Source organism: Pteropus medius, unplaced genomic scaffold (genome assembly GCF_902729225.1).
Source record: "Pteropus medius unplaced genomic scaffold, Ma_sr-lr_union100, whole genome shotgun sequence".
In the NCBI taxonomy this organism is placed as follows: Eukaryota; Metazoa; Chordata; class Mammalia; order Chiroptera; family Pteropodidae; genus Pteropus; species Pteropus medius.
In genome coordinates this window covers 5,965,818-5,979,711 of record NW_024354499.1, presented here as the reverse complement: position 1 = coordinate 5,979,711, position 13,894 = coordinate 5,965,818, and the positions used below count along the sequence as shown (strand labels likewise).

The 13,894-nt window shown below is 45.8% G+C and overlaps 1 protein-coding gene across 2 annotated transcripts in view; it reads left to right on the top strand.

Moving 5' to 3' along the window:
* SLC4A5 (solute carrier family 4 member 5) overlaps positions 1 to 13,894 on the top strand; it is an 88,716-nt gene that overhangs the window by 54,945 nt on the left and 19,877 nt on the right. For both annotated transcript variants that reach the window (XM_039852345.1, XM_039852346.1), the window contains 6 exons: positions 170 to 388; positions 1,522 to 1,696; positions 3,555 to 3,688; positions 4,408 to 4,679; positions 9,018 to 9,076; positions 11,384 to 11,584. In XM_039852345.1, coding sequence (XP_039708279.1) covers positions 170 to 388; positions 1,522 to 1,696; positions 3,555 to 3,688; positions 4,408 to 4,679; positions 9,018 to 9,076; positions 11,384 to 11,584 — 1,060 coding nt within the window. The remainder of the gene's footprint in view (positions 1 to 169; positions 389 to 1,521; positions 1,697 to 3,554; positions 3,689 to 4,407; positions 4,680 to 9,017; positions 9,077 to 11,383; positions 11,585 to 13,894) is intronic.

Sequence of the window (13,894 nt, the reverse complement as noted above, 5' to 3'; positions counted from 1 at the left end):
CTGTGTGACCTGTGTGTGGGTCTTGTTCTATCATTTTCTGCATTTTTCTCTGTATTTTAAGATATTTCATGATTTTTGTTGGAGAAGTGTTCTGGGGACAGTCCTGGAGGGGCCGAGCCCTTCCCAGAATTGGGAGCCACACTGTCCCATGTCCCCTTTCTCCTTCCAGGAAATCCGTGTTCTCCCTGACCGAGCTAGGCCAGATGAACGGCTCTGTGACGGGAGGTGGCGGAGCAGCTGCAGGAGGTGGCGCTGGAGGTGGAGGTGGCGGCGGTGGTGGTGGTGGTGGTGGCGGCGGCAGTGGAGTCGGCGCCGGAGGGAGCAGCGGGAATGACAGAGAGATGCCAGCCATGCATGAAATTGGGGAAGAACTTATCTGGACAGGAAGGTGCCCACCCTAGCTAGTGACAGTCACAGTAGCTGTCCTTTACACTTGTCTCCTTCCTACTGACTTTGTAGGAACCTTCCCCACCTCTCCCTGCAGTGCCCACTTCAGACCACAGGGTCTAGCCACAGGGTCTGGCCATTGCACACTTTTCTTCCCCACACCCTCATAGCCCCTCCTGCATCCAGAAAAAAAGGTTCCTGCAGAAGAGGGGAAGCAGGACCCAGCACAGGAGTAGAGGAACCCAAACTTTTCTCTAGATATCCTTTGTTACCTCTATTAGTTTTCTAGGACTGCCATAACCAAGTACCACATGCTAGGTGACTTAAACAATAAGAATTTATTCTCTCATAGTTCTAGAGGCTATAGTTCTAAATTAAAGTGTCAGCAGGGCTGTGCGCCATCTGAGACTCTGGGCAGGATCCCCTCCTTGTGTCTTCCTAGTTCTGGTGGTGCCTTTAATCCTTGATGTTCCTTGACTTACAACTGTACCACTTTAATCTCTGCCTCTGTTGTCACATGATGTTCTCCCCATGTTCCTATTTTCACATGGCATTTCTCTCTTCTTATGAGGACACCAGTCATATTGGATTCAGGCCCACCCTAATGACTACATCTTAACTTGATTACATCTGCTAAGACCCTATTTCCAAGTAAGGTCACATTCACAGGTACCAGGGGTTAAGATTTCAATATAACTTTTGGGGGAACACTATGAATCTGTGCTATAGTCTGAGATATCTCTGTCTCCTAAATTTGGACACATCTGTGTTTCCCAATCACAGGTGCTCTGAGGATGATCAGGGACATGGGGAGGATGGCCATCTGTGGACCTCAGGACTTCCATTCCCCGTGGAGCGTTAGGTCTACCCCAAGACATAGTCCCATCAGGCCTTCCCTCCCCCATTTAGGCTGTCTATGACCACCTTTCCCAATAGGGAGGGCATCAACCAGAAACTTCAGTCTTGAGAGAGTTCTTCCCTGGTCTTAAACATTCTGGCGGAAAGATTCCTGCCCCTATCCGCTCCTAGTCAAGTTCCCTTCCTCACCCCAGATTCTGCAAGCTCCTGTAAATAGCCCTCTCCCTGTGCTAGTGTTTGGGGTGAGAAAGCAGCCCTTTTGCCTGTCTTGAGCAGGTTCTTCGGTGGCCTGTGTCTGGATGTCAAGAGGAAGTTGCCCTGGTTCCTAAGTGACTTCTATGATGGCTTCCACATCCAGTCCATCTCTGCCATCCTATTCATCTACCTCGGCTGCATCACCAACGCGATCACCTTTGGTGGGCTTCTGGGGGATGCCACTGACAATTATCAGGTGTGTGTGAGTGGGGACGTTGAGTACAAACCTCAGTAAGATCTGCTGCCACCAGGTGGCGGTAAGGAGCTTTGTCCTGTAACCCCAAAACCAAGGCTTGGGTTTCATCTACCACCCAGGTTTAGACCATCACTTTTAGTAATCTTTTGCCCTTCAAAAAATTAATATCAAGCCAAAATTATTAAAAGATCTAAAGCTAAATCATGTTACTAAAGACCAAATTTAAGGATGATGTAAACAGATCAAACTTCTAAGAGGTATCATCTGTTTAATTTGGTACTTTTCCCACTGATGCTTGGATGAACTTAATCAGCACAATTACTTTTTTAAAAAACACAAAACCTTAAATTCTTAGCTTAGAGTTAAGGCATTTTTAGAAAGATAGTAAACTGTTACCGTGACAACGACATAGTCTTCCCTGGGGAAAAACATCAGCTCAGCAGACACTAGCTTGAGACCCAAGCGAGGATCTTCTCTGAAGGCGACCTTCAAGATATAACCATTGGCAAGCTCAGAACATTCAAGTGAAGACTCATTTTCCCAGAAAAGTTGAAATGAATGCCTATCTCCTGTCCACACCACTCTCCTGAACCTCAGTCCACTATCCAGATGCCTCCTGGGCATGTTCATATAGCTGCCCTTTGTGGACCCCAACTCACAGGGCCTACACTGCATCCATTATCTTCTCTTCCTTCCCTTCCCTCCACCAGCACAGCGAATGGGTGACACCATGGTTCACCCAGCCATCTGTGCATTGACTCACAAATCCAGCTTCTCCGAGTGGCCCACATGACATGGTCCAACTTGCCTCTCATGCCTCATCTCCCAGTATTCCCTTTCTCAGATTCTTGTCTTCCTCACTCATTCTGCATTGTTTTCCATTAGTCATCATCATCTTTCAGTTCTCCAAAGGCATGGTCTCTTCCACATCCAGCCATTGTAAATAAACACCATTCCTTCTTCCTGAGATACTCTTTCTCATCACTCCATTTACCTTCTTCTCCTGGCTAATTTCTTCCTCAATGTTTAGGTCTCAGCTTCCATGTATTTACCTCTTGGGAGGGCTTCCAGACCACCCTTTCAGTCCTCCTGTGTGCCCCCATGGCACCCCGACCTTATCCCAGCTTATCGCACTCTTTGGCAGTGATTCTCAATAAGGGACGATTTTGACACCCCCCGCCCCTTCCACCCTGCCAGGAGACATTGGGCTGTATCTAGAGACAGTCTGGGTTGTCAAAACTGGGGGAGGGTGCTACTGGCATCTAGTGGGTGGAGGCCAAGGATGCTGTTAAACATCACACAAGACAGCTCCCCACAACAAAAAATAACCAGCTCGAAATGTCAACAGTGCTGAGGTTGAAAAACTCTGCTGTGTAGAAGTCGCGTGGTTACTTGTCTGTACCTCCAACTAGACTGAAGATGCATTATCTTGTTTGCTGATGGGTCCTCAATATCTAGCACAATGCCAGATACACAGTAGGCACTTAATGGATTTCAAATTAATGAATGAATGGTCTAACCTCCAAAAGCACCTAACCAATATTTGAATGAATAAATGATTGGATGGATGAATGGGCTGAGCTGAGAGTAGAGTGGGACAAGCAGAACCATTGGCAGTCCTGTTTTCGAGGCCCTAAGTTACCCAAAGAAAGTGGCCCGGGCCCTTTATCCAAATGGAATTCGAGAGAGTGATGCTGGTGATTGCGGGGGGCAGGTTGTAGAGTGGGAGATGGGGAGCAGAATTTGGGGAGCAGAAGACTTGGAATAAAGGATGAGCACTGTGGCCCGGGTCCCCGGTGAGATAGCTGGGTTCTATTTTGTGCCAAGAGGCCCTTCTCCTGCCTCCTTGTGCCCCCAGGGAGTGATGGAGAGCTTCCTGGGCACTGCCATGGCCGGCTCCTTGTTCTGCCTCTTCTCGGGACAGCCTCTCATCATCCTCAGCAGCACAGGGCCCATCCTCATCTTCGAGAAGCTCCTCTTTGACTTTAGCAAGTAGGTGCCCCTTGGTGGCCCCCGGTGCCTGTTCTCACTCCTGGGGCAGTCCACTGAGGTTGGGGCGGAAGAACAACCCCAAAGGGGAGGCAGGGGTAGGAGGTACCAAAGCCGTCTTTACCTATGTGAAGGACTGCCGGGTGGTCCCTCCTGAATCCCTCCAGCTACCTGCCTTAAAGCCATCTTAGTGCATATTAGCATAGCTGATGGGGAGACATCCAGGCAAGATGAGAGAAGAGAATCCATGCCACTCTGCTCATGAACAGTTATGACTTGGAAGTCAGTGCAATGTATGAAAAGTCTTGAGTTGGAGATCAGAAGGCTACATCCTGACCTGGGCGGCTCCTGTCACCACTCCAGGCTCAGCTGCCTCATCTACAATATGGGACCATTTCTAAGACTTAACCCAGCTCTGTCAATTTGAAATTCCTTGTTTTGTTTTTTTTCTTCATTCATTCTGGATGTTTGTTCCAAATTGTGAGAAATGAGATGTCCTAGCACCTACCTGCCACCCCCATGAGATTCCCAGAATTCTCAAAGACCAGACAACCCCACCTAGGAATTGTCTCTGTCCCCAGTCCTCTTGCAGTTTCTAGGAGGGCGTCTGTACCATAGGGGGAGCAGATGAACCTCTCAGGGGTTCTGGGGGTGTGTGTGGGGAGCCAAGCACAGTCCAGAGCTCTGGGCTGGAGGCCCCCCCCCTTTCCTCTGCCTTCCAGAGGCAATGGCCTGGACTACATGGAGTTCCGCCTCTGGATTGGCCTACACTCAGCCATCCAGTGCCTTATCCTGGTGGCCACAGATGCGAGCTTCATCATCAAGTATATCACCCGCTTCACCGAGGAGGGCTTCTCCACCCTCATCAGCTTCATCTTCATCTATGATGCCATCAAGAAGATGATTGGTGCCTTCAAGTACTACCCCATCAACATGGACTTTAAGCCTGACTCCATCACCACCTACAGATGCGAGTGCGTCGCTCCAGACACAGGTGATCAGTAACCCCAATGGTGCCCTGGGCGCCCACCCCCTCCCCGACTGCCCCACTCCCCCACTTCACATCTCTCTACTCAAATGTAGGAGGGTGAGCCTGCTTGGGAGGGCAACTACTGTCGCAAGGGAGCAAATGCAGGTCTTGAACCCAGTGTTTGGAAGAAAGCCAAAGGGATAGTAGCTCTAATGAGGATCATAATTCCAGAGACCAGAGTCGTAATCAGGAGTGAGCAGGAACACCCCAAGAAGTAAAGAAAACCTGCTTTGCTTCAGCGTGTGGGTGATGGGGAGGCCACACCCGTCAGGAATGCTGCCCAGGGTCCCTGCTGCAGGCCAAAGGTAGACCTGATGGGGCCTAAAATCCCTTTCAGTTCCACGAGAGCATGATACCATGAGCTCTCCATGACCTTGCTCCCAGGGTGTAAGGTGAGGCCACACCAGAGAGATGAACATCCCTACAGATGAGGATACATCTAGGAAGGAGGGTTGGTCAGGGTGAGGGAAGGCTTGACAACCATGTTGTTTGAAAAACAACTAGAGAACCTGGGGTTATTCGGCATCTTGGAGAGGTATGAGAGAGGGACTGTCACGTCACAGGGGTCCCTGATTCACTCTGTGTTACTGCAGGATGCAGAACAAGGAGTAAGAAGCAGAAGCTCCAGGGAACAAGATGCTGACTAAATTAAGGGGATAACTTAGAGTGGCAGGAACCATCATCCTGAGTATTGGCCCCACTGGGTGGTCACAAGCTACTTGGACACTACCTAGATGTCCATCTGCCAAGGGCATTATAAAAAGGACCCCTGCACTGGACAGGAGGCTAAATCAACAACTGGTCAACCTGATAATCCTCTGTGCCAATCCTATGGTTCCTTTCTGACCAAAAAGTTGTCATCTGTAAAGTAAGAGTATCCCATAGTCTGAACCCCTGATCTCCTTCTCAGTCATAATCATGCCCCAAAGAGCCTTCAGTGGGATGTGCCCATAGTGCCCAAAATGCTACGGAGCGGGACCCAGAAATCCATCCATATCTCTGAGTACCACCAGGCTGGAACCACAGAGAGAAAACTGAGGTCCAGAGACCACCCAAGGTCACAGCAAACCTTGGTTTCCCTAGCTGTAAAAGAGGGACAGCAATGCTGGCCCTACCAGTCTCATGGAACTTTTGTGAGGTATTCAAATTGGGTAGGAGGAAATAAGTAGATATTGTGTTGCTCAGCCCTTTAATAATACTATCGATTAAAAAAATTTATCACAAGTCAATCAAAAATATATGCAGCACAATTATTGTGCACCCTGCTTCAGTCTAGGCCTTGTGGAGATAAAGTCGCCCTGACCATAGGGAGTATAATTCTGGTTGTGTCCTCTCTCCCTACATTACTGCACTGATTTTGTAAAGAAGTCCAGACTTAATTTTTTTCTATCATTAATTTTGAGTTATTCTATTTAACTCCAATGATGGGTGAATGGACACATTGTCCCAAGCTGGGACTCCTTGGTTGCCCATGGAATCGAGGCGATACTACCTGTAGGCCTTTTTTGTTCTGCCTTACAGCAAATCCTGCCTCTGTGGGCTGGGCCCCATCAGGGTATTCTCATGGGCTGCTTGTGCCCTCTGTAGATGCATTGCACCAAACACAAATATTCCTACAAACAAAGCTTTTGGAAATACACGTCCTTGTTATCTTTTAGAAATGGCCGAAATTCTGGGGTCATTTGAGAGTCTTTGGCCATCCTGAGCATCTTTTGTCCACAGGAGAAACCAAATCCAGGGGTATCCTAGAAACAGGGCACATAGAAGCAATAAGACAGGATTTGAGGGGCATAAAGAAATCCAATTGCCTCCAAATAGCATCCCCTCTGGCCTGACCCAGGTGCCTGATGTCACCTCATATTTCTTGGTCACGCTATTGCCATGGTTCTCAAAGTGTGGCCTCCAGACCAGGAGCATCGGTACCATCTAGGAATTTGTTAGAAATGCAAATTCTTGGGCCCTATCCCAGACCTGCTGAATAGGAAAGTCTGGGGTAGTGCCAGCTGTATATTAACAAGCCTTCCAGGTGATTCTGACCGTGCTTAAGTTTGAGAGCTACTGCTCTGTTGAACTAGTAATTAGGAATACTGAGCCATTATTAACCACTAACTAGTAAGATTGGACTTCAGTTTATTCACAGAGAACAAAGGAACTGAAACTAAGACAAGTTAGGTTTGATTAGGAGAATAAGAAAAGGAAAGTTCTAGACATTTAGGAGACTGGGGAGAGGGGAACTCACTGAGGAGGGTTTCTTTCTCAGTCCATGGACTACTCGCGTATCAATTGTTTCATATTCCTAGTTTTACTGTAAAACCCAGTCTGACTATGGCACACTATCACACATTGTCACTCTTCATCTGTCATAAGAGCTTGTTTGGGGGCGCACTCTTTTAAAATTTAATCTTGTTTCCATTGTAACTGATTTGTATTCTATTTATGGACGCTGCACACACTGACTTGGCTGCTTTCAATCCCAAGTGAGTACTGTTTATAAACACTAGAATTTTAAAATATTTGATACTTGGACACTCTCTGGAATTTTCCATATTATATCTCTTCCTTCTTCTCAAAGTGGCTTTCAGATAAATCACACAAAGTTCTCGATACAAAAGAATGGCTAAGGCTCAGCAGAAGACATCAAGGACTGTCTGGTGTGATACTATGGCAGTGGAAAGGCATCTGAGCTCGCCAGGCTCAGGCATTAGCTGGGAGTCCTCTAGCATTTGTGTGCGTAGCCCCGAGTTAGCCTTCATGCCCACCGTCTCTGCTTCATGGTTCATTGCGTGTCACGCAATGGTCAGTGGTATGAAGAAAGGAAGCAAATGTCCCTGATGGCTATAGAGTGAAGCTTTCTTCAGATTAATTGTAACAAACTTCTGAGTTACAGAGCTTCTAGGAGTATTCTGACCTAGGTTGAGGCCGAATTCCTTAGACACTCCCTGCCTAACTGTCCCAGAAGTGGGCGACATAGAGGAGCCCTGTGATCACAACCACCTGTGACAGCTAGAAGGCTGAAGAGAGCTTCAGTAATAGCCTCTTCTTTCCTCTGGGTTCTTAATCACAGCCAGCAGGAGCTAAACGGGGCTTGCAATGCATTTCAGATTTATTGCCAGCAAACTGGCAGGCCTTCCCCCACCCCACCCCCCTAAACCTGCTCGGTCTGCCTTCACTTGGAGAAGGAAGGTGAGGAGGACCTGGCCCTTTTCCTTCACCTACGCAGGGTAGGAGCAAGAGAGAGGAAAAATGGGACCACCCAAGGCCTGCCTTTATAATGAATGGCCACGTCCCCCAGGGAGGGGGTCACAGTTCCACTCAACTCTTCTCATGGCCCCTGATGGGAACTCCCATATGTTCCGCTTAAAGTTAAGGATGCTGAGGCAAGGTCCTGGGTATAATTTTCTTCAGCTTACACTCAAGAGGCAGATTAGAGAAGATAATATCAAGCCAATGAGTTCTTACAGGCCCAGCTGACCTGAAAAACAACAGCAACAACAACAACAAATAGCACATATGGACAGGGCAGGAGAGAAGGGAAGTGTGTGCAGAGGGGAGCAGAGCAGGGAAGGGAGCTTGCTGTGTGGAGCCAGGAGGTGTCCAGACTTCAGGCCGGCCTGCCTGGTATGGGTCGTGGCTCCTCCAAGCATGAGCTATGTGACCTTGGGCAATGGGCAGGTCACTTAACCTTTCTGGGCCTCGGTTACCTCAGCTTTAAAACAGGGATAGTTCTTCTGGATTTGAGAACTTAGCAAGATGTGTATGTTAAGGGTTTTGTATGGTGCATGGCATAGAGTAAGTTCTTTGACAATGTTTAAGAGTACAGACATTGTCCTTTGAGCCATGCTTCTCTTACTCAGGCCTGCTTCCATGTCTGGAAGTGTACTATCCCTTCTAATAAAGCTTTTCTTTTCTGCTGTAAAAAAAAAAAAAAAAAAAAAAAAGAGCACAGAGCTGGTAGGGATTCACAAAGCACATTCACTAATTTGTGTCAGCACTGTCTTGGTGGCAGATCCCTTACTTCAGATTTTAAAGCCAGCTTTTCAGTGTCAGTCAGGAGCTGCCTTAGCCTGGCCCAGCTGGTCTGTCACAGCTGTGGCCCGGGATCCCCTTACCACCGCCGCCTTCCTGGACAAAGAGAGGAGAGTGAAAAGGGGCAGGGGTTCGGTGAGCCGCCCTCACAATGGAAGCCAACCCTTGGCACCAAGGAGCTAGAGGGAGATGGGAAATGGCGGGGGCCCAGGAGGGGGACGATCGCAGGCTCCCCTCCCTGCAGCCGCTGACCCTGTGCTCTGTGCTCATCCACAGCAAACACAACTGGGTTTAATGCTTCAGCCTTGCTGCCACCAAACACCAACACTTCTCTGGTAAGTCCTTTCCTCTTACATCAGAATTCAAGAGCTTCTGTCTTGGGGGAGAGTGAGGAAAGTTGGGAAACTGAGACTATCTTATGGCGCCCGACACTAACAGAGGTCAACCCCAGCTGCCCGTAAGGATCATTTGTGGAGCCTAGTCAATGAACAATTTTATTTTACATACATACTGTCAAAATCCCATTTTAAAACATGTCTCATTCCATTAAATCCGTGTGCATGAATATCACATACACACACACAAAGGGGAGGTAGACATGAGGAATGGTAAATGGGAGTGTACAAACAACGCTGTAAACAAAGTTTCCCATATCTTTCTACCTTCTTCCCTGTCTTTCTGCCTAGGACTCCCAGTTCTCACCCAACAATGCCATTCCCCAGCACCAGAAAGTATATTCATGCTCCCCGCTCAGTGAATCTGATCTGTCCTTTGTGCTCATGAGTCCCCTGGCCCCCAGATCTGGTCTGCCTCTTCCAATAAGAATGAATGGTGGCCCTCAGGAGAGAGTGCCCAGCCTAAGTGGCTCCAATGGTGGGAAGTCCAAAACCAGGTGAAGGGTAGCACCTGGTAGGCCCTGGGGAGGATTTTTAGACCTCTCATGTCCCCAAGGTTGCTTTAGTTACCGCCGCACAGGTAGCTGACTGCTCAGTTGGCAGCTTAACTGAAGACTTTTCAAATATCCGATTTTGAGAGAAGAATGAAATCAGTCATCACCTGTGTCTGAATACTTATGATATTCATCAAGGTGCTGTGTGCACTTTGAAGGCTAAAAAGACATATAAGAAACAGACATGGCCTTCCGTCAAACTTGCTTGCAATAAGCCTGTGGAGACAAACCTGAAAAGTAATGGACAGCACAAGCAGAGCATGCCATGCGTCAAATATGGCCAAATGTACACTTCCACGCTGGAGAGGAAAGCCTCATGGAGGAACCGGAATGTGATCTGGTCTTGGAGGTTGGGAAAGTTGGTTATGTAGAGAGAAGTATGTTCCAGGCCAAGGGACCAGCACCAGAAGAAAAGCACAAACCTTTTCCAGGGCAGTGAGTGGACTATCGGCCAAGGCAGTGTGAGGGTGGGGTCGCACAGGGAAACCACTAGAGATGAGCTGGGAGAGAGACGGTGGGCCAAGCCAGTGGGCGGTAGAGGCATGCTACACTGCAGGAAGCATTTTTAATCGCTATAGTGAGAGGGATACTCTGACATTCAGCAGATGGCCGGGCCTCTCTCTTCATGTGGTTTTCTCCAACCCTGAGCTTTCTCTCAGCATGATGGTCTCAGGGTTCAAGAAGGTGAGAGCAGACACTGCAAGGCCCCTCGAGGCTTCGGCTGAGAACCTGCTCAAAGCCACTTCCTCCCCATTCTGTTGGTCTAAGCAGGCCCAGGGGAGTCCAGATTCAAAGAGGCGGAGAAATAGAGTTCTCCTTTCGATGGGAGGACCATCGGCATCACATTGCAAAGGAGCATGAACAGAGGGAGGCATGATTTGTTGGGGACCGTCATATCAAACTACCACACTTCTCTTAATCCAAACATCCATCATTGCTAGTTGCAAGCATCTGTTTACTTCATTATGTAGGTTCCTGAAAATTTACACATTAAATTTTTAAAATATATATTAAATTTTGTTATAAATTACTTTCCTTTTATTATAGTTAGAAACATATATAAACCCATGTCTGTATATATATATGTGTGTATATGTGATATTTGTACACACATATATATATACACACACTTAGGAACATATATATAGGAATATATATGTATAGGAACATAAATAAGAATATATATAAATAATTATTTTGTGTGCCCTGGACTTTAGTCATCTGGGACACCAAAAGGGGAAGTGACTGAAGCAACTGACCTAAAAAGAATCTGACAAGGGTGAAATGTGAGCCTCCATATGTGAAGGGGTGTGTGTGTAGGGGAAGGAAAGTGGAGAATAAATGTGAGGCACTCCAGGAAGTGCTGACAGGACCCATGGTTGATTGACTGAGCCAGAAGCCAGGCCTGCTGAGGGAGAGGGCATCCCACCCTCTGCTTTTGCTCCTCGCTAACACAGCAGCGCATCCTAGAACACAACGAAGAAACACATGTCAGCTCCTAATCTTTCCAAGGAGCCTCCAGTTAGTCATTCCTTAAAGCAACCTGTCCCAGGAACATCATTCTGTTGCTGGGCACCATGGGCCAGGCAGGGTGGGGGCCCCTCTGAGGGCAGGAAGGGAGTGTGGGATGCCTGAGGATTGCAGGAGGAGGGCACACGTCCTGACCCTTTCTCTCCTGTGCTTGGTCTCCAAGTACAACCCCCTTAACCTCACAGAGCTGGACTGGTCCCTGCTGAGCAAGAAGGAGTGTCTGAACTATGGTGGGCGCCTGCTTGGGAATTCCTGCCAGTTCATCCCAGACCTGGCACTCATGTCCTTCATCCTTTTCTTCGGGACATACTCCATGACCCTGACCCTGAAAAAGTTCAAATTCAGCCGCTATTTCCCTACCAAGGTAAGCTCACCCTGCAGTTAGGAGGGGACCTATAGTCAGACTGTTCTCAAGATCTCCCTGCAAGGATTCTGACCCATTCACAGAATAGACACATCAGCACTGGCTCACTGAGGTTTTTCAAGTTAAGAGCTCAGACGTAGAGTCAGAGAGAACTGGGTTCCTTTATTGTCAAGTACCCTTGACAATGCTTTGTGTTGTCAGACTTTTATCGTTAGTCTTTGTGTCTAGTAGTAACTCTTTGTGTTTTTAAAATTTTCATTTTCCCGATGACTAATGAAGTTGAAAATCTTATCATGTGTGTATTGGCCATACAGCCATTTGACCTTTTCCTTTGAAGTGCCTGTTTAGATCTCTCGCACATTTTCTGTTAGATTGTCCAAATTCTTATTTTTGATTTGCAGGAGTTCTTTACATATTCCAGATAGAAACCTACTAGTAATCATAAGTGTTACAAATACTTTCTCCCATTCTGTTACTGGCCTTTTTACTTTCTTAATGGTATCTCCTGATTAATAGAAATTCTTAGTTTTACTGTAATCAAATCTACCAAAATTTTCCTCAAGGAAAATATTGGACAGGAGATATTCTCCTATGTTATTTTCTAAAAGTTTCATTGTTTTTCCTTTTATGTTAGATCTACAATCTATCAGAATTGCTTTTGACAGATAGTGTGAGATAATATTTCTTCGTTTTTATATAGGCAGCCAATTGTTCCAGCACTTTTTTAAAAAAGATCATTCTTTCCCCCACTACTCTGCTTTCTTTGATATATCAAATGTTCACACATCATGAGGTCTATTTCTAGGTTCTTTATTCTGTTTCACCGGTTTATTTGTATGCCAATATCACAATCTTCATTTCTATGGCTTATAAGTCTGTGGCTTATATTTTACAGACCAACCTCTCCTTCTTTGTCTTTCTTTTTCAATAATACCTTGGCCTTTTGCATTTCCACATAAGTTTTAGAGCCATCTTAAATTTTTCACCAAAATAAAAACTTGTTGGAATTTTGATAAGAATATATTGACTCTCCATGTCAATTTGGGAAGAACTAAAACCCTTCAAATTTTGAATCTTCTTACTCATGAATATGGTATATACCTCACCATTTATTAAGGTCTTCTTTCTCTCCATAATGTTTCACAGGTTTTGGTCTTTAGGTCTTGCATATATTTTATTAGATTTATTCCTAAGTATTTAGGGTTTTTTTTTAATGCTATTATAAATGCTAACTATTAGTTTTAATTTTATTTTCTGTTCTGTGGTCAGAATAAAATATTAATTAATCAGAACAGCACTTGCATATGTGCACAATAGCTGCGCAATGGGGAGGGGCACTCAGAAGAATTTTAGCAACCCTCTTCCACCATAAACCCATGCGCATTCTCCTAAAGTCATCTTAAATACTGCTACCGCTACTACTGCTACTACTAATAATAACAATAAAGATAAAAATCTTTCATTGGATCTTTCCCGATATTTTGTAAAGATTAAAGAAAAGGCTCTTTAGGAAGCTTTGCAATATATAAAATCAGTAAAAAATAGTGTGCTTGCAACCCAAATGCCTCCTCAAGACAAATTCTCTTCCTCCTTACCCACTTCTAACCAGATCATACCCGTAAGTCACCTCTTACATAAAAATTGTAGAGCAGTGACTGCATCTGAGAATGTCTGTTTCCTGAAGGATGAAATATAATTCATGTAGAATGAAATTCTTTAACCACCATCTTTCCCCTCCTCAAATTACTTCCAAATTGATCTGTTGCCTCTTGGAACTTAGTGTTGCAGAGAAGAATGAGACCACATCATCTTACACCTATCAGATTGGTAAAAATAGAAAGGTCTTGGGATACCAAGTGTTGGAGATGAAAAGCGATGGGTGGAAGTATAAACAGGTACACCCAATTTAGAGAGCTATTGGCACTCTCTGACAGAGCTGAAGATGGATACGATCTTCAGCCTCGCACTTCCACTGTTAGGTATACACCCCAGAGAAACTCTCACATGCATACAAGAATGTTCATAAAAACATTGATTCTAAGAGGAAAACGATGAAAATAATCTAAATGTATCTATAAACAGAAGGATAAAGAAATAAGTGGAAAACAATCATACAAACATGCAGCTGCACTGCATATACACAGACGACAGCTACATCTATCCACAAGGAAATATATCGCAAACATGTTACGCAAATAAAGCAAATTACAGAAGATTACAAACAATACGATCCCACTTATGTGAAATTTTAAATCACGTGAAACAATGCCATACTTTGTTAAGGGCTATGTACATATTTAGTAAAAGTAT